We start from the raw sequence: 18,839 nt of genomic DNA on the forward strand, positions 1-18,839 counted from the left end.
GATATAAGAGCTTCTGTTATTCTTTAAAAAATAGAAAACATGTACCGTGTTTCTATCGAGTTTTAGTATAAATCTACTAGCGTTCTATCACGAATGCCGCTCTCTGATTGGCTACGCTACCCACTATCTCTTCTGTGATCGATAGTGAGTAGCGTAACAGTGTGCCCTAACTAACAAAATAACGGCCGCTTCGTGGCGTTTTCGAAGTGTCTGTGAAGAGGATTTCGATAAACTAAAACAATTAGAGTTTACGCTCTGGATTTCTATGCGTGATGGTTGACGAGGGCGCAGCCCGAGTCAACTATCACGCGATAGAAATCTCGAGCTCATGATCTAATTGTGTAATAGAAACACGGTTTTAAACCAATCGGCGCGTGCAGTTGTCTTGGGTTATTTTCTAAATAATATTTATACATGTGGAGGCAGCGTGGCCTATTATGTTTCTTTGAAATGTTTCTTTCTTTCAGTTTAAGTTGCATGCCTGAGAACTACTGTAGCTAGTTGTAGCTAAGCGCATCGACCACTCTGAACATTCAACATTACTATTCAACAACAACAACATGAGGTTTTACTTACTCACGAAACTATTCAGGTGCAAATATGGAAAAACTGTCTTGTGACCTGTGCGTGTTTGTTACCGCCCTCTCGCGTGACAAAGAGGGAAATTCCCGGAAGGAAGGAAGTGATTTTACAGCCCCTATATCACGTTACACAGGTTGCGGATTTTCTTATTTAAAGGCAGCGTTTGTCGACCGCTTGTATTTTATACATGTAGTTCAGTCTTGTGATCGCTCAGTGATGGTATTTGGAGTTGCTATTTGGTTGTTTTGCGTGAGTGGATTTTGCTGCTACGGTATGTACAACATGTTCTACAGCAGAGTGGTTCTACACCGACTGATAGTTATTTTTAAATTGATTATACAGTACACAAATTGTTTAGTTATATCAAGAGACTTTGAGAAGGGTAGAATTTCACAATTTAAATGTTGTAGTCCGTATTTCCAAAGATTCGTTTTAAAAAAAAGAACATTTGCCGAAAGTGATAGTTGTGCAATACATGGTCGTTAATTCTCCAGGTACATGCTCAGTTCAGACATTTCTCTGGCTGTAGCAACGCGTCATAACACATATTGTTCTTATTTTGAACATGGTTTTGTTGTCTGCGGAGCGACTCTAGCAGATCGCTAATCTGAATAGATGAATGTCTAAGATGCCGAGGATACAATCATATATATCTTTAACCCCGCTGTGTGGTGATGGATACATTGCTGCAGGAAGTTTCTTGTTTTCGAGCGTTTTGCTGTGAGGGTTGACTCATTTCCTTTTTAGTATAGTCCTCATATGTTTCAACAATCCACCAACGGGAGAGTGAAGTCTCTATAATGTATAAAGTCGTAGCAGGAGTCGATTTTGAATTTCGCTTGCGTGACTTGGCTGATACGTAATCGCTGCATGCAGGTGAATGTAGGCGTGACGCCGAAAGTCAGGCGAAGGTCTTTAGGGACCTTAAGGGCCCATTAACCGATCTTTTCGAGCCGTTGCTAAGGAAAATTGATTCTCATATAACCTCGTCATTTTTAGTCACTTCAGAGGTATTTCATGTGTTTTAACTTTTTCATGATCAGCAACACTAGTGATGACGTCATCAGGCCACGCCCATAGTCATGTGACTAATACTGAAAACACGCAAAGGCTCTCAGGCAAACTACTTTATCGGAATTTTTTTCATTGATTTAATATTTTAATTTAAATCATCATTACGCTATGCATCGATTTTGTTTCATTTCTAAAAGGCCAGATTTTGAGAGAATTTCAAAATATTAAAAAGTTCGTAATTTTCTGAAAAAAGCATGATTTTGAAAAAGGAATGCATAGCTATGTTGCCAACGTTGGTTTTACTCGACATCCGTCAAAAAAGGCTGGATTTAAGGAAAACCCGCGTTTCCTTTAGCATTTAAAGAAACCGGAAGTGCGCCCGATATATATTGGAAGTTACCCTATCAGCGCGTGCGCAATTTACACTTCCAGCTCACTTCGGTAAGATCAAACAAAGCCACACAGAGTTAGTTTTTCTCTTTCTATTGCTCTTGTTTTTCTGTCTTTCTCTTTTTTGTCTTTGCTTGTACTTTTTTTACTTTGCGTTTTGTGAAACACAAAGAAAAACATCTAAAATGTGAGCGAATTTGGAAGTTATTGAGTTATTTTTATTTTCTGCGCTCAGGCTGACGTAAGTAACCGGAAGTGAAATTTCACCTCCTTAGTAACGCACTCGAGCGCGCGCATAAATCGGTTAATGGGCCCTTAAGTACCGACGACGAATGGGACGACGACGACGAGTAAAACTGTTGTAGGACTGGGTCGAGGACTTCGTTCACGGCGTGAAAACCAAGTGCGAGTACATGTAAACAGAGCTGAGTTATGGTAAACATCGACCTAAAACTATCGAAAAATTTTGTCACGTCTTCCTTTCACGAGCTCCAAGACCCGTTTCTCTTGAGCTACGAAAACGGCACTATCGATGACAACAAATTTTCAGTCCTACATGAGAAATTGATGTCGAAAAATCCCGATTTCTCGGACGAAGAACATAACAGGTTTTCACTCGAAGAGATTAATGATGCCGAATTTTCGGCCCGATATAATCTAAAACGACCTTCACGGTATAAACTTCTATCCTAAAAACATAAGCGAAAGCTTACATGTAGATAGGAAACAGAAGAAAATGAAATACAGAGTCATTTCTCAATTTCTGAATTCATTTAATTTTCTACTTTCGCTGACAAGCAAATTCAACAACGGACAAATTGACAAACCCAAAATGATGTTATTACCAACGATATCTACACCAAACTCGCCGTAAAATCTAGTTAATACAAAGCTAAGAGGTTAAATAAATAGCCAACTTTCATTTCAACAGTTTGATATACATTTTCCTCCTGAAACACTGCGTAATTAGATTAATACTTAAGGCCCGTTAATACGGGCAACATTTTCCAGCAACTTGTCTCGCAACATTGTTGCATTGCAAGTTGAAACACATTATTGTGCGTATTACCACGTTTGTGACCAACTTGTCTCGCAGCAAAATACAATGTTGCAAGTCTGCAGAATTCTCCAGGTATAATTGCTTAATCGTGTGTAAATAAAGATGGCGCCTTCTTTAATATAATTTAGCATTTCGACGAAGTTCCACTTCGACTTCTGGCCGTCATTTTCTTCTTAATTTTCGGTGCCAGCGAAGTTCTCTCAGTATGAAGCTCAGTGTCGTTTCAGGTAGCTAGGCGAAAAGTTGTATTTTTGCTACAGCTCTTCCAAGCCTTTTGCCTTTTTTCCTGCTTGTTTTGAAGGGACAAACGAGGTATCCCAAAGACTATGATAGTCCTCGAGGTCTTTGTAAAGGACAAAATTATGACTTTCCGAGAGTTACTGGTCTACTTCGAATTCAGGCTCGCCTTCACCGTCCGCCTTGTTTTTTTTATATTTGCCGCGCTTCGCGACAGCCAATCACAGGCGTTGAATTCAAATTTGTTGCGAGACAAGTTGTAGCTTCAGTGGTAATACGAGCAGCAAAACTAAAATTTGTTGCAGAAAGTAGAACTCGAGTCTACTTTGCACAACATGTTGCCTCAACTTGCAACACTGTATTTTGCTGCGAGACAAGTTGGTCACAAACGTGGTAATACGCGCAACAATGTGTTTCAACTTGCAATGCAACACTGTTGCGAGACAAGTTGAAGAAAAATGTTGCCCGTATTACCGGACCTTAACTCACGTTCGCTCAGGACGACAAACCTGACGTTTTGACGTCCTAAACTTCACGTGGACGACGAGTCTATCATGCGCAGTAGCGCGGTAAGGGGAAATTTTACTTCCGGTCGTCGTCCTCTGGGCTCGTCGTCGTCGTCGGTGCTTAAGGTGGCTCCATAGGTAATCATTTATGGCGTTGCGCGCGCAAGTGTTATGTTTTGAATGCTGTTTTTGCATTCGCTTTCACACCTAGTCCTCTCAAACTTATTACATGTAATAAGCAATGATTAAATAGTGTTTTGCTATCATCTCTGTTAAAATTTTGGGAGTCTTAAATAATAAATGCCCAAACAAATGTGTTTTTTACCGTTTTTATGGCTTTATTTGTGATTTTCATGAATTTCCTTCGGTGAAATCTTCCAAAATTTTTACATCACATCGCTTCCAGCGGGATACGAATTTTAAACACGAAAAAAGTAGGGTTTGTAAAAGCTGTTTTTTCGATATTTTCAAATTTATGTCTTTTACCGCTGCAAAAAATCTGGTCTCATAGATTTCCCTGAAAAACGAACTCCAACTAAAGTAAAATATTGTCTACCAATCTGCCAGATTTTACGGAATTTCACCGAAGGAAACGCGAGAAAATTCACTGTCAGTTTTGCTTTTTGCGCTCATGTTGACGTAATAAAATATCGAAAAACACTGACGTTTTCCTTTGGGCGCGCGCAGACTACTTCCTCAGCGCAGCGCTCGCGCGATCGTAAAACTATAGGGAGCCACCTTAAGGTCCCTAATATGTCACGGAGAACGACGGCAATGAGAACGTCACAAAATAAAAGGTTTAATGAGAAAAACAATAGCTGTGTACATGCGTTGTAAATCTTGTTACATTTCTTTGCGTCCTCTGCAAAGCAAGAACGTAAATTGACCAAGTCAGGTTCTGCGTTGTCTGAGAAACGCGAACGACGACTGCTAAATTTCCATTTAGAATTGGACGCTCTCATTGCATATTTAGTCTGAGCACTTTGTTAGAGCCATTGGCGTGCTGAACCGGATCTAGACAATTGCGAATTTCGCTGGTAAAATATAATGTCATTTTTGACTAGCCGTCTTCCTCGGCGTCGCCGTTGCTTAAGCTCACTAGTATTAGCATTAACGTAACACTGTAAATTCGAGACTAAAAAAGGTTTATTATGTAAGTACTCTGGCTGAAACGAAGGGTCCGTTTTTCACTTTCCATACCCAAATCCAATACTGCCTTTAGGCCTTTCCAAAAATATCACGTTAAATTGCCTAAATATTTCTCCAGAGATTCTCAAAAAGAATTATAGATATCACAAAAAAAAAAAAAAAACATTTTATCAATAAAATAGCGAGGGAAACACACTCAGGACTAAGCCAAAAAAAGCTGTGAATAATCCTAATTAAAATCCAACAAATATTTTCCCTCGCGCGCGATTGATCGAAACACGTCACGTGACCGAATATTTCCCAGCTAAAATTAAACTGGGGAATATCCTCGCGATATTCCCCAATTTTCAAAACCGCGCGTGTTGCGAAAAATAGTTTGAGGATAATAAACACAATAGCCTCCATTTGGCATGAAAATATTCTCGCATATTTGTCCTCAAAGCTCATAGTTTTCCGAGAGCGTAACTGTTCGCTTCTCGGAACAGATAATGACCGCGGACAAACATCCGAGCATATTTTCGCGCCAAATGGAGACTATTGTTTATATATCCCTATATGTTCTAAATATCTTGTAAACCTCTAACTATCCTCAAAATATCCGGTTACCAAAATATCCGGTTATTTGTGGAAAGTCCTAACTGGCTTTATAACAATGACTTAACAAAGAAGAACTGGTCAGAAATAAAGATGAATCGTTTTCGGCGATAGTTTGAATAGCTTGTTTGAAATTGTAAATGTAAATTGTAAATGCTGCTTAAATATTTTTATTCAGCTTATTTTATTTAGTTTTGCTTTGACGACAGGCTAACGAAACGTAAGCTTCCAAATCCACCATCACCGAATTCACTTTTAACAACTTCAAGTCGATTACCAACTATAGCTTCAGATAAACTTGAGGTCTGTGATTCTTTGTTTTTCATCTAGGAAAGATCTGTGCCAAGGAATGGTTTGTCTCAAGACTTCATGGGAACTCAGCCCTTGATTGCGGTGTTGAAGTATCACGCCCTTGCAAAACCATCAACCAAGCTACTTCACGGGCTAAGGACGGTGACGTCATCAACATTGATGGCGAAGACACGTCACGTGATCCTTATCCTTGCGAGGCGGAGTCCACTGCTGGTCTGGTCATGCGCAGCTATAAAACTCGAGCGTTTATCGCTTGTGAGAACAACATCTTTCCATTTTCATGTGACGTCACGACGAACGCTTCTTCTGTTGTCAACATGAAAGGAATTACATTCGTCAATACGTCTTTGTTTATTGATGAATGTTCTTTAAAGATGGTCGACTGCGGTTTCATGACCGACTCCGATGTCGCGCTGTCCTTGAACTTCGCTCGCAATTCAACAGGAAATGTTGATTTGGATGGGTGCAACTTTCAAAACAACAGCGCTGGTAGTCTAAAGATTTCTGGAAAATCTGTGAATTTGACCATTTCGAATTCTTCGTTTGCAAACAATAAGCTTCGAGATGTCAACAATAACATCTTGGCCATTTCAGCACAAAACGTACCAGCCCAGCAGATTGATACAATCACAGTTTACTTCACAAACATCACTGTTTCACAAAACAGCTGTCCCGGTCATGCGTGCTTTGAAATTGTCGCTGGTGTAAACCGCAAATTAGCGCTTGAGATGGATCAAGTAAATTTTGAAGACAACAAGTCTGGAGAAAGTATTCTTGACGTCCAGAATTCGTCGCACGTGTACGTAAAGTTTAAGTCAACGCAGTTCAAAAAGAACGTTGGTAGAGCTGTTAAACTTCACGATGGTGACTCACTCGAACTGAAAATCATGAACGGAACGTTTGCTGGGAACGAAATACGAGGAAATAGTAGTTACGGAGCAGCTGTTTTTGTCAGCGGATTCAAACAGACGGCTTTCGTTTCTCTGTCGCGGTCAAACTTTAGTTCCAACAAAGCTGGAAACGGTGGAGCATGCGCTTTCGTTGACATATTTTATCTGATGCTGGATATAGAGAGCTGTCGGTTTGTTCAAAACGAAGCCTGGGCAGCAGGCGGTGCTGTAACTGTAGAAAATCATTTTAAGAACAATGCATCCCTGGATATTCGTAGTTCGCACTTCCGTGAAAATATCCTAGATCCCGATATTGACAGGGGAGGGAAAGCATATTACAACACTCATTCCAACATGCACGATTTCAAAAACAGTATTATTGGGCCAGCGGGCATAGAAGGAGGTGGAGCGCTGTTTTTGTGTATGTTCCATGTGCAGAGGCTCTCACTAGAAAACAGCACTTTTGTTGGCAATACAGCGAAACGAAAAAACTCCGGAGCAATTCAAGCCCCATTGGGCGCCCTTCATACGGCAGCTGTAGTACGCAATTGTGACTTCATCCAAAACTCAGGCGGTGAAACTGTCGGTACTCTTCACCTAACCGTTAAAAGATCTTTTTCGACATTTCAGTCGCAGATAATTTTACAAAACTCCACGTTTATTGAAAACAACGGGAGCAGTTTTTATGACATTAATTTGTTTTCAAGGTACGTGCTGATACGTTCCTGTAAAATACAGAGAAACTCAGGCGGGGGAATAAACTTTGGAACCGCTTCTTTAAACATCCTTTTGGAGAATTCCTTAATAAGCGACAACTCAAACTTCGTGGTTAATCTCTACACAGTGTTAAATCTGTACACAGACAGGGTGGGCCGTTACAGATCAACGTACGAATTCAAGAACGTCTCATTCATCGACAATAGGTGCGCAGCAAAAAGTTCTTTTTTTAGTGCTTCCTTGTATGCGAGTCAAGGTTCGTTACTTTTCCAAGAGAGTACATTCCGGAACAATTTCTGCAAATCAGGAGTAGTGAAAATCTCTGTGAACCCGTCTGGTCTCGATGTTTTACCTCCAGTAATCTCTAACGTCACCGTAACCATGAACAACACTGAATTTCGCGAAAACTCCGGAGTTTCTGAGAGCGCCCTAACAATATTTGATGTCAAATCGATTAATATTCTAAATAGCAATTTTACAGACAACTTTGGCAGTACAGACGGGTCTCACTTGCGCGTACAGATGAAAAAAAGTGAATTGACAATTTACAAGACCAATTTCTACCAGTCGAAGAAGTCCCAAGTTTTTAATCTTTCGAGAGAGCAACCGTATAATGGATTTTTAACGGTGACAAGTTTGGGAAACATAGAGATCCGCGAGAGTTCGTTTGTTTTGGATCCGCTCAGTGCAGGTGTCAATCTCATCTTTGTTAAGGGTGTGGGCAATGTAGTCATGAACGATTCTGTGAGAATTCAGACCCCATTCAGTACCAAGCTCCGCCTGCATAACTTCACACATTGGGAACTGGGAACGAGCCCTCTCCCGAAATACGTCACGTCGTTTTCATTAGTCACCGAGCCATGTCCTGTAGGAGCGTACAGTATCAACAGAGGCAGCAGTGAAGGTTTAACCATAAAGAACAACGTCCAATGCCTTCCCTGCCCAGCAGGTGGGAATTGTACGTCTTCTCTGTCTGCAAGGAAAAACTTCTGGGGATACCCTATAGGCGACAAGGTCCACTTTAAGCTCTGTCCCCAAGGTTACTGCTGTCCAACTGCCAGTCAAACTTGCGCATATATCAACAGGACCTACCTGCATTCTGGTTGCCAAGGAAACCGAACAGGGTTCCTGTGTGGAAAATGTAAAAAAGATTTCAGTGAGTCTCTGTTTACAACTAACTGTCTCCCGAGCAAAGACTGCACCCATTTCTGGTATTTCATCATTATTTTCATCTGCACGTCATCGTTTGGTTTTTTTCTTATTCGAAAGCCTCCAGTGTTTGAAATAGTGATGAAAAACCTAACATGGTTTCTCCCGAGACACAGCAAGAAAAATAAAAAAGGCTACGACAGCTTGGAAAGTGATGCTAAAACAAGCAGCGGCTCAAGTTCAGGATTGCTAAAAATCCTATTTTACTTTTATCAAATTGCTGGAGTACTGACCGCTACCTACTACGGCGTTAGTGCGGTGCTAAAAAATAACATTCTCTTACCAGTGATAAGTTTACTTGACTTTAAGATATCTGTCAATAATGAGTGGAGTATCTGTCCCTATCCTGGTATTACACCCCTATCAAAAACACTATCCCAGCTTGCAGCAGTAACGGCCACCTTTTTGTCGATCCCAGCTTTTTACCTGCTGCACAGCGGCCTGAACAAACTGCGTAAGCGTACACCAGTTCTTCCTCCATGTGGTCCTTACCTCGGAGCGACCCTTGAAATCTGGTTGCTAGGATACTCAGCGGCAACTGGTACAGCAATGAAACTGCGCCACTGTGTACAAATACAGCACGTGTCTCGCTGGTTCTACGACGCAGAAATCACGTGTCATCAATGGTGGCAGGAAGCCTCTTTGGCTGCAATAGTCGCGTTCTTGGTGCCGTTTATATTTACGTTGTATTTCGCCTCACTGCAGTTGTATCAAGGCCAGATCTCGGCGAAGATTTTCTTATTGGCATGTGTCTTCCCTCTTCCATACCTACTTCTTGCCTTCCTTGTTTATGTAAACAAAGTAATTTCAAAATCACGCGCCGGTCAAGAAATGAAATGCAAGTCAAGCACTGCTGATCGTGAAGAGTGCAATGAAACTTCTTCGTCCACCGTAGAGCACTCGGTTCTTGAGGTCCTAACTGCTCCATTTCGCAAGCCACAGGATGGTCGATCTGGAAAGATTCACTGGGAAAGCGTTCTCATTGGCCGTCGATTTTTGCTAATTATGATTGGCTCCGTTTTGAAGCACGCATTCCTTCGCTCTGTCTGCCTGACAATCCTTTGCCTGTTTTTCCTTTTACATCACATGTCCCGGAAGCCCTTCGTCCATTTCCGCGACAACCTCGCTGAAACTGTTTCCTTGGCAACGTTGGTTGTCATAGGAATACTGAACGTTGGCGTGACGTCGTATTATTCAATGGGAGTTGAAACTAGCGGTGTTCAGTCCCAGTACGTCCTAATCTTTCTCTGGACAGAGGCAGTCTTACTGAGCCTGGTTCCCGTCCTGTTTGCCGTTTTTGTCTCCTTATCGTTGGTTTCTCAGCTTGTGAGGCTGGTGATAATTTTAATCAAAGCGGCACGGAGGCTTGTTTTCAAATCTTAAACTTCTGAGCGTATACGCCTCAGTTAGGTCAACTCGATCAACCAGTGCTTCCTCCGGCGTGCTAATTCTACGAAACAAAATCATACTAAATACAGGAAAATACAGTAAATTCCTTGACAATGTAATGACTTAAGTTAATAACTTTAATTGTAATACGTCCAATTATAACGCACGAATTTTGACCTTTTAAGGCTGAATATAGGCGATTACAACTCGCAAGGGAACGCTCTATATTTTGATTGACAAGCTCAGGGCAAGACTGCCATTGATTGAATATTCGTTAACATATTCACGAGATCAGTGTAAAGAAAATCCCGGGCGGATTCGCGTCTGAAAGGTTGGGGATATCCGTCTGAAAATTTGAATTGAACCCTTAAGGAGACCAATCTGAAGGTGGCTTGAGCTTTATTTGACCCCTAAAAGATACCACGGAAACTACAGATTTTTATTTTTATTATTTTTATTTTATTTCTTTGAGTGCACTCTAAAAGATACTTTAACTGAAAATAGTGGCGTTTCGTCCTGAACACTTAAAGTGAGACCAAAATTATTGATTTAAATTCCAAAGCGAGACGACGGGCATCCCCGACCCTTTCATACGGGAGTTTCTCCCCCCCGGAAAAAAAATATGTAGCATAATCAGTAACACAAACAGCGGTGATAAAAGTTGTATTCCAACACATTTGAATACAGAACTTGACATTCTGTTATTACTAAATGATTAAACAAATTACTTCAAAAGGAAATGTTCCGCTTCTTTATTATATGAGTGCCCAGCTCTGAGCACAAAATTCACCTTCTTTATGGACTTGTTTCCAGGACGCCCCGGAAGTTCAACTAGTCGTAAAATTCAGATAGCAATTCCTCCCGGAAATAAGCGACCAAAAACAGAGACGCAAAAGTCCTTCCCGAGCTTAAGAACATGGGCTTATTTAGCTTGAGATAGTTAGAGTTAAAACAAACAAAGTTCATATTTGCGTCCAAAATTTTACAAACATGAGGCCCCTCCGATAACAGGTGAATTATTTACCGCCTCGGCAAATTTGCGAAGCTAGCGTTTTTGAGTCCTAACTATTCGTTGGAGCAAAGTGGACTGATTGACTGTGTATGAGTTATGGGATTTCCTCTCCTTTGAAATCCTGCCAACGCTAGCCACCTACCATCCTCGGAGACCCAGCGGCTACTTTGACAATGTTCCGACGAAATTCATGAGCAATAACAGGACCCCGGACGCAAGAAAAACTGACGTCAATATTTGTTAAATTTTTCGTTTCGTCTTACATGACAAAGCTTTCCAATTACTCGCCTGGGCCTGGTTGCTAAGCGCACTTGACCATTTGAACAAGATCAAGGCAAATAATAATCACAAGCTTTCGGAGACGATTTTTAGAAAGTTATGCATCCCTCTTTAGCTCCTCATCTTCATAGCGAGTGCCTAGAAGTTATAGAACAACTACATCGTTGTCATCAGGAGGTTGGTAAACGTTGTTGATCGACAATGACGTTTATACTTTGTGTTACATAATCACATGTTTGGATGGAGAAGTAACCCTATTATTTTCTTACTATTTCCTGTGCAGCACCCCTTTCGAAAGTTTGTAGGAAAATGTAACGACTTAAAGCGGGCCTTGAACGCTTGTCTAAAAGAAGAGGTAAGCTTAGAATTTCAATAAGCTTATTTGAGGGGGGCATAGGGGCCTATTAGAAACCGAAAACCCGCACAAAAAATCGCTGAAAACCGTAAAACCACAATAAATTTCGTCCAAAACCGAAAACCGAATCTCTTTCTGTTATTTAATTTTTGTAAGTTTAAACTTGTTTTAATTTCAGTGTTCTTTCAGCATATCCCCTTGTTAGTGCAGAACTCATCATAATCCAAAAATTTGCTTTATTTTGTTGTAAACTGGCTCCAGACCTATAGCAGTGTGAAAACTAGAAAAGCAAAGCATGATAGCATAATTTTAGGTGATTTTTGTTTAAAAGAAACACCACATTCTGAAGCTGGTTTTTAATTACCATTGTCAGAATTTTCATTGTGTAGACACATGGCAGCCACATTTTACAACCAAACCACATTATTTTACAACCATACAAACAGTCTCTCCTTTGCTTTTATTCCACGTGAACAGAGTGAGTGAGCGCAATGTTCTTCCGACGACCAAAAGGGGAGATAACTTGTAATCGAGCTATTAACAGAAACTTGATGGTCCACAGTCTAAGGTCAAAGTCCACACGATATTATCCCAACCGCGTGATATTTGAGAAATAGTCTTTTGCTTTGAGGTATCTTTAACTTTTCATAGTCTGCTTGGCAGCCGTTACAACCCAAATAACAGCTGCTAAATTTAAGAGACTGGACTTGTCATACATCATTTAAAAGAAAGTCTGGATAGAAGGCTATATAAGTGGTCCCTTGGAATTAGAGTTTTAGCAAGACTGCAGGGTGTAACTTCCTTGACAAAACCAGAAAAATTGTTATTGGGCACTGAGAAAAATCCGAAAAACCACCATCATGCTTGACAAAAACTGAAAACCAAAGACTGAATTGGAGAAAACCCACAAACTGCACAAGACACCAAAACCGAAAAACCGCAGTTATTAAGTGCAAAAACTGAAAAACCAAACTAAAAATTGCCCAAATCCGCTAAATCAAAGATCCCAATGCCCCCCTCATATTTGTACGGCCTCAGAGGTTCGATTCGCTCCCACTTTGACAGGTGATCGTAACGAGGGAACTCATAATTTCAGGGGGGGTGACCTTGTGAAGGTAAGAGCTGACTTAAAGGATACAAACTCTCATTGAGACACGCAAAACCTCTTGAAACCTTTTAGAATTTTGAGGAATGAATCGTTCCAAAAAATATGGGTACTAAAGGTTTTTTTAAAAACATCCAACTCCCACTCCGGGAGACGTTTTGCCCACCCCCTCATAATTTCAACCGAACTTCCACGGTGTGGATATGGATATTTTCTTGAGCGACATATAAACAACTCTATCTCTAGATGGGATTGGAAGAACCTCTGACTCTTCCCTCTATGTTTTCTTTTATATACCCAGTAATAAATTTCAATTGTATTGTATTTTATACCATGCTATAGAAAATACAGCCAATCAGAATACAGGAAGGCCATTTTTTATTTGACTGTATTGCATCCAACCTGTTGTTTAGGACAAACATTAGGGAGTTTAAGTAACCATGGTGGCGACGCTGAGGACAACGTCAATTAACCTACGAATCTCACAATTTACCTATGAATCTCACAATACTCTAAAGTCATTTACTTTGTTTATCACTGACAGAACTTTCTAAAAACTGAATCTGAGACACAGCAATAAACTTGAAATAAAATTTTTTAAAAATTAGCCGTCGTGCTTCACGTTCTCCATTCAACACCGAATTTGGCCATTTCATGTTGTTATTTTGCTGAGGACGGTAAAGAAATGTACCAAGAATTATAACGCATGTGCACAGCCATTGTTCTCCTAATTAAATCTTTTGTTTAGCAACGTTCCCATTGCCGTTGACGTCGTGGTTTTCTTAAACTCCCTATTTTCTCCTCGGTTAATGCATGACACTTAAAATAAACGTTCAAAAGAAAATAAAAATCGAAAACTGATAACATAGAAAACTGTCAGAGTGTCATCTTTTGAAAAATCACAACTCCAAATCAAACCTTCCCATCATGCATCACGCGTATGTCGCTTTGATTGTGTTGGCCACTGTATTTTCTATGGCATGCTATAAAATAGTTATACAACGCTCTCTCGTGGTTTACCATGGAATATTCCACTTGGGACAAGATATACCACTCGAAGGCATTTGCATAGCTAGTATGTACAACAACCAAAACAAAAAACAACAACAACAAAAATAGTATGTACAACAAGCATATCTCTCTGAGCTATTAAGGGAACTCCTCACCTCCTACCACAAGGAAGAAGAATGCATCTTCTAAATAGAAACAAGGTCTCGCTTTTATAACTTGTGGCATGTTTCAATTTACAGAATTTGAGGAAAAGAAGAAGAAACTTAGAAGAGGCAAGGAAGAGAGAAAAGGCTGTTAGAAACCCTTATTCAGAATAATGGCTGTGAAGAATGAATATGTGATCTTAAGACTGATCGAATGTCCTTAAAATTAACAGCTTTGTGTAGTCACAGGTTGTTTGGCTGTTTGAATGAGGGTACATGGACCTCTGTGGATGGCCAGGTTTGGCTAACTAGAATTGTCAAGTCTGACACAAAAATCTGCAAGTTTTGTTATGCGTAACATTTCTTTTTACCTCAACTGTCATTTCAGAAATAATCATTCGTGAGTTGGTTCTGTTTATAACATATATGCTGTACTATCCAAGCTAGGCAGTGTGCTATGTAATGTATCAGTGTTTATTAGGCTAACCAGAGTGTTATTTAGGCTAAGTGAAGTGGTTTTAAGGGCCTGTTTACAAGAAGAGAGGGTTACCCTAGCAAGCTGGTCACCCTAGCACTCACACATTTCCTCTTTTTTTCTTTGCCGTCTTTACAAGGCAGCTGGGGTTACCAGGGTAGGTGGGTTACCCTATCTGCGTGCTAGGGTTACCCAGGCAGACAAGTTAACTTTTTCCCTTGTAAACACTCCAGGTAGGGTTAACCTGCCTACCCGGGTTAACTTTCCAATATTATTGTTTCCAGACCCTTTGAGTGTAACCACGCATTTAAATTGTCCTGGGTTGTAGGGTTACCCAACCTGTGAAATTTTGCTTGTAAACCCAGGCTATCTTTTGCCCTCCAGCTAGGATTAACCCACTTGCTTGGGGTAACCCTCCCTCCTTGTAAACAGGCCCTTAGGTAACAAAGTGCTGTTTAGCATTTCACTCCATGCTCAGATTTGACTCAAGTTCCATTTTGGCTCGAAAAATGGTTACTCTGTTGGAGTAAAAAACAAGCTCCACCAGATGGAACTTTGTAACACTGTTCCACAGCAGCTTAGAATGTGATAATGTGATAAAAAGGTGAACAATGAAAAATTAATTTAAAAAATGCCTTACAGTCAATGAAAAGTCAGGATATGTTTCTTTGTCTATTGGGTGACAACCCTGCTACTGAAACATTGTCCCTTGGGAACATTTGTGTTGGCTCCATACCATTTTGTATTACCTCCAATCTCATCATTGCTTGAAGCTATCTCACCCTACCCCCTCTCAGTCCTCTCTGGATCATCACCTGTAGGTAGAGAGTTAGGAAACTTGTGTGTTAGCCCATTTTCAAGTTCTTTTAAATAAAAGCTTTGAGAAAAAAGGGTTTTAATTTATGAGTGTCAAGGATGGAATGTCGATTTGAACACAGTTAACTCCTGATAACTCGAACCCCAGAAAGGTCTGAGTTATCGGACATTGAGAATAAACAACAGTTTCAATCCTGAGTGAGGGGAGTCAGGGGACTTCCTTTTGCAAAGGTCAGGGGTGGTCTTGTCTCACTTAGGGGTATAAATCAAGAATTTTGGTGTCACTTAGGGTATTCAGGACAAAACGTCAATATTTTAAGCTTTTAAGCTTTTTAGGGTGGACTCAAAGAAAAAATAATAAAAGAACGTTCTCATTTCCATTTTTTAGCATCGATTTCCGCGGCTCTCTTGGGTCCAGTCTACGAGTGTGGGCTCCTTTCCTAAACAGCAGCTGGTAATCAAGCCTATTTTGTTTTAAGTGGTATCTTTTAGGGATCAAATAAATATCGAGCCACACCCAGATTGATCTCCTTTAGGGGTTTAATTCAAATTTTCCGACAAGCATCACCAACCTTTTCATATAGGAGTTTCCCTCCCAGGGGGCTTCCAATCAGAGAAAGAGTTTCACCCAAACAGCAAATCAGTAGATCCAAAGAGACTACCCCATATTTCTACACATCACTCTTATTATTTTAATTGTAAATAACATAATTTGTTTCAATTGTAAATAATGTAACTCAACAGAGAAGAGCCACCTCGTGGATCTGTTAAATAAACTATCATTATTATTATTATTACTATTATTATTATTATTATTATTATTATTATTATTAAACAAGATATTCGATGATGTAAATTGTTACTTTAAGTTTATTTTTAAATTTTTGACATTCTTTTATTATTATTGTTGTTGTTGTTGTTATTATAATCATAACAATTACAATTTCCTCAAATGTGATTGGTGCATAAACTGCTGTATTTTGCTCTAATTAATCTGCAAAGTTGTAATCGGACAGTGTAATTGGACAGTTGGCTGTAATCGGACACCTGTAATCGCACAGTTACAGGAGCCAATCATTTTAAATCCTCCCCACTAAATCCACCAATCACAACATTGATTGCAATCACTATAGTAACCACTGACTGAGACTGACTTTGTAACATTGTGGAGGTTTAGTCTCTGGTGACTGTTTTGAAAGAGACTTTACAGCCATTTTGCGAGCTGTACTCCATATTTTATAATTGTGATCTTTAAAATGACAATAAATAGCTCTTTATCAAATGAAACTTTTACTTTTGTGGGAAATTGTAATTATTATGATTAATTGATAACAGGACATCGTGTCGTCCAATTCAGTCTGTAATCATACGAGTGATTACAGACCGAATTGGACTCCACTCAGTCCTATTACCATTATTTATTAGTACTAGTGGTAATAGTAACTGGTCTGAGTGGAATAAAAATCAGGGAGTAATCGTGCTTGTAATTTCAAATCGGCTCCGCGCGATTGCGGAATTAAAAATGTCTTTTGAGAACTTCTTTTGATCTTGAAAGAGCTGAACAGGTCAAAAACTGAGTACATCTCTTGGACTATGTTCGTGACAGGATCTCGATTTGTGGTGGTGTTTGTGGAGATGTTTTTCTTGCTTTTTTCTCTTTCGTCCTTTGTTGCTGAGGAATATGGTGCGTTCTTGAGAAAAATATATATTTTATGGAAATTCTTTCTGCAAATATAACGCATTCATGTTCTTGCACAGCCTTGCCATAATTAATTTAGTGAAAGTAATTTTCTCTTCATCTGAACACTGGCAGCTGGACTGAAATGAAAAGGCACTTACTGGTATTCGAATTGTTTCTTGGACCAGATTTTAGGTCGATTTTTAGTGATTGTGTTAAATAAACATTCAGGTTCGATTTTGGATTAAACTTTGCTTATTTTTCCTTTTCGTCAAGACAATTCTACATCAACTTGTACAACCAGTGTTCTGAAGCTTTGTTCAGTTGTTGTATTGTGTTTTTTTTAAAGGTTGATTGCAGGAAATTTGTTTGATTTTCTGTGAGTTATGTCATTTTGAGAGAAAAACGAGAAGCTAGGGAAAACTTTTAATAGATTTAGTTAGAATTAAAATTAGGGAATCAGTTTTCATCATGAATAACCACAATTTGGTTCGTGTGACTTTTCTTGTAGTGGCAGGTTTTCTCCCTTACGACTCCGTACAAGGACGGAAGGAAGGCGGAACGCGCGATTTGAATTATATATGTATAATTTCCGCGACTTTGAAAAGGACGCATGACAGATGTGCATTGAGCGAAATAGGGTGTTTAGACAGAAATCTTTGCTCGAATAAATTCTGTAAAATTATATTTTCTGAAAAGTTCATTCGGTAAAAGCTTACAAATACGACTGCACTACGCAATAACCCCATGGACCAGATCTTGAGGGAAAAACGTGCAAAAGGTGCCAAAACATGAATTGGATTTGGTCTCCCATCTGATTAGTTGAAAATAAAAAAATGCCTGCTGTGATGGATTTCTTTTAAATTTCATGAACCGTCAATGAAACACCGACAGTTAAGTAAACATTGAGTTGCTTTCCGGACCAGTTCTTTGAATATTTGGCCTGCCTATAAACAGTTTTGTGCTTTGCGCTTTCACAGAAAACACAACTGATAGTCCAGCAGGCAAGTGCTGCACAAACCAGAGTACAGGTGGGCCCGCAGTCACTGATGGGATAGATTATTACCACGACGACTTCGAAGACGTTGACAGTACTGCAGCTGACGCGTTATATGCAGTCTATGGTGCAGCCGCCGTCCTAGGCATCGTTGTTTTGGTTTACGCATGTAAATTGTGCCTCCAACGCAATCGCCGCTGGCAACAGGCTCGTCACTTCGCGACAATAGTTTTGCCGCCCCAGTTCCCAAACACTATTCATAGAATGCAATTAGTGAACCAGGAGTAAAGAGACTCTGACAATGACGACTTATTTCCACTTACTATTATTTTCAGTCATGGGTGGTAAAAGTGAAGATAAGTGATTTACAGGTAGAAAAACTGAGCCTTTTTAAACGTAGGTGTTGGTACAAGACTTTTTTCGTATTTCTTTGATATTAAACAAATAGATTACGAGCTCGAGATTTCTGTCCCGTAATAATTGACGAGGGTGCAGCCCGAGTCAGCTATTACGCATAAAAATCGAAAGCGAATAATCTAATAATTGTTTTAGCATAAATCTACTAGTCGTTCAAAACTTTAACTAAATCTTCTTCCCAGACACTTTAAAAACGCCAAGAAGCGTCCGTCATTTTGTTACCACCATAGTTAATAGACTATATATGTTTCACACTAAGTTGGCTCAGTTGGCCAGTTTTAATCTTTACTCTAATTCTGTATCAGCATAAATCAACACATTGTATTATCCTGTTTTAATGTGCATTTCCTTAGTCATTTGTGTAAAGTAAACTGAACATATAAAGTATCGCTTGGTTATCAGAAGGTGATAATGCAAAATAAAAACTGAACAGTTGTGTCTCGCGATCGTCCATTCCATTATCTCTTGAGATGACTAACTGTCTATGCAACGTAAGGATGTA

At 39.7% G+C, this 18,839-nt stretch overlaps 3 protein-coding genes across 3 annotated transcripts; all 3 read left to right on the forward strand.

The window, feature by feature from the left end:
* The first annotated feature begins 1 nt into the window (after position 1).
* LOC110042063 (uncharacterized) lies at positions 2–10,789 on the forward strand. Its single transcript, XM_020747396.2, has 2 exons — positions 2–853; positions 5,863–10,789. The coding sequence occupies exons 1-2, from the start codon at positions 601–603 to the stop codon at positions 10,041–10,043; spliced, it is 4,434 nt and encodes a 1,477-aa protein (XP_020603055.2). The 5' UTR covers positions 2–600; the 3' UTR covers positions 10,044–10,789.
* Positions 10,790–11,352: 563 nt separating this feature from the next.
* Positions 11,353–15,032, forward strand: LOC110041982 (COX assembly mitochondrial protein 2 homolog). Its single transcript, XM_020747302.2, has 3 exons — positions 11,353–11,517; positions 11,624–11,695; positions 14,051–15,032. Exons 1-3 carry the CDS (start codon positions 11,440–11,442, stop codon positions 14,126–14,128), a joined length of 228 nt encoding a protein of 75 aa, XP_020602961.1. The 5' UTR covers positions 11,353–11,439; the 3' UTR covers positions 14,129–15,032.
* Positions 15,033–15,777: 745 nt separating this feature from the next.
* Positions 15,778–18,778, forward strand: LOC149109131 (uncharacterized). The gene is made up of 3 exons (XM_089294595.1): positions 15,778–16,972; positions 17,273–17,302; positions 17,881–18,778. Exons 1-3 carry the CDS (start codon positions 16,839–16,841, stop codon positions 18,206–18,208), a joined length of 492 nt encoding a protein of 163 aa, XP_089150721.1. The 5' UTR covers positions 15,778–16,838; the 3' UTR covers positions 18,209–18,778.
* Positions 18,779–18,839: the final 61 nt, after the last annotated feature.

Source organism: Orbicella faveolata, unplaced genomic scaffold, assembly GCF_042242905.1.
Source record: "Orbicella faveolata isolate gen_17 unplaced genomic scaffold, um_ofav_v1 contig_25, whole genome shotgun sequence".
Taxonomy (NCBI): domain Eukaryota; kingdom Metazoa; phylum Cnidaria; class Anthozoa; order Scleractinia; family Merulinidae; genus Orbicella; species Orbicella faveolata.

Bases quoted from the DNA above. Each gene is read 5' to 3' on its own strand.
- LOC110042063 (XM_020747396.2), top strand. From the start codon at position 601: ATGGAAAAACTGTCTTGTGACCTGTGCGTGTTTGTTACCGCCCTCTCG. The intron at 854-5,862 runs GTATGTACAACA...TTTTTCATCTAG, and splicing joins GAGTGGATTTTGCTGCTACG to GAAAGATCTGTGCCAAGGAA.
- LOC110041982 (XM_020747302.2), top strand. From the start codon at position 11,440: ATGCATCCCTCTTTAGCTCCTCATCTTCATAGCGAGTGCCTAGAAGTT. The intron at 11,518-11,623 runs GTTGGTAAACGT...TTTCCTGTGCAG, and splicing joins TACATCGTTGTCATCAGGAG to CACCCCTTTCGAAAGTTTGT. The intron at 11,696-14,050 runs GTAAGCTTAGAA...TTCAATTTACAG, and splicing joins ACGCTTGTCTAAAAGAAGAG to AATTTGAGGAAAAGAAGAAG.
- LOC149109131 (XM_089294595.1), top strand. From the start codon at position 16,839: ATGTTCGTGACAGGATCTCGATTTGTGGTGGTGTTTGTGGAGATGTTT. The intron at 16,973-17,272 runs GCAAATATAACG...TTTTTTTTAAAG, and splicing joins ATTTTATGGAAATTCTTTCT to GTTGATTGCAGGAAATTTGT. The intron at 17,303-17,880 runs GTGAGTTATGTC...GCCTATAAACAG, and splicing joins GGAAATTTGTTTGATTTTCT to TTTTGTGCTTTGCGCTTTCA.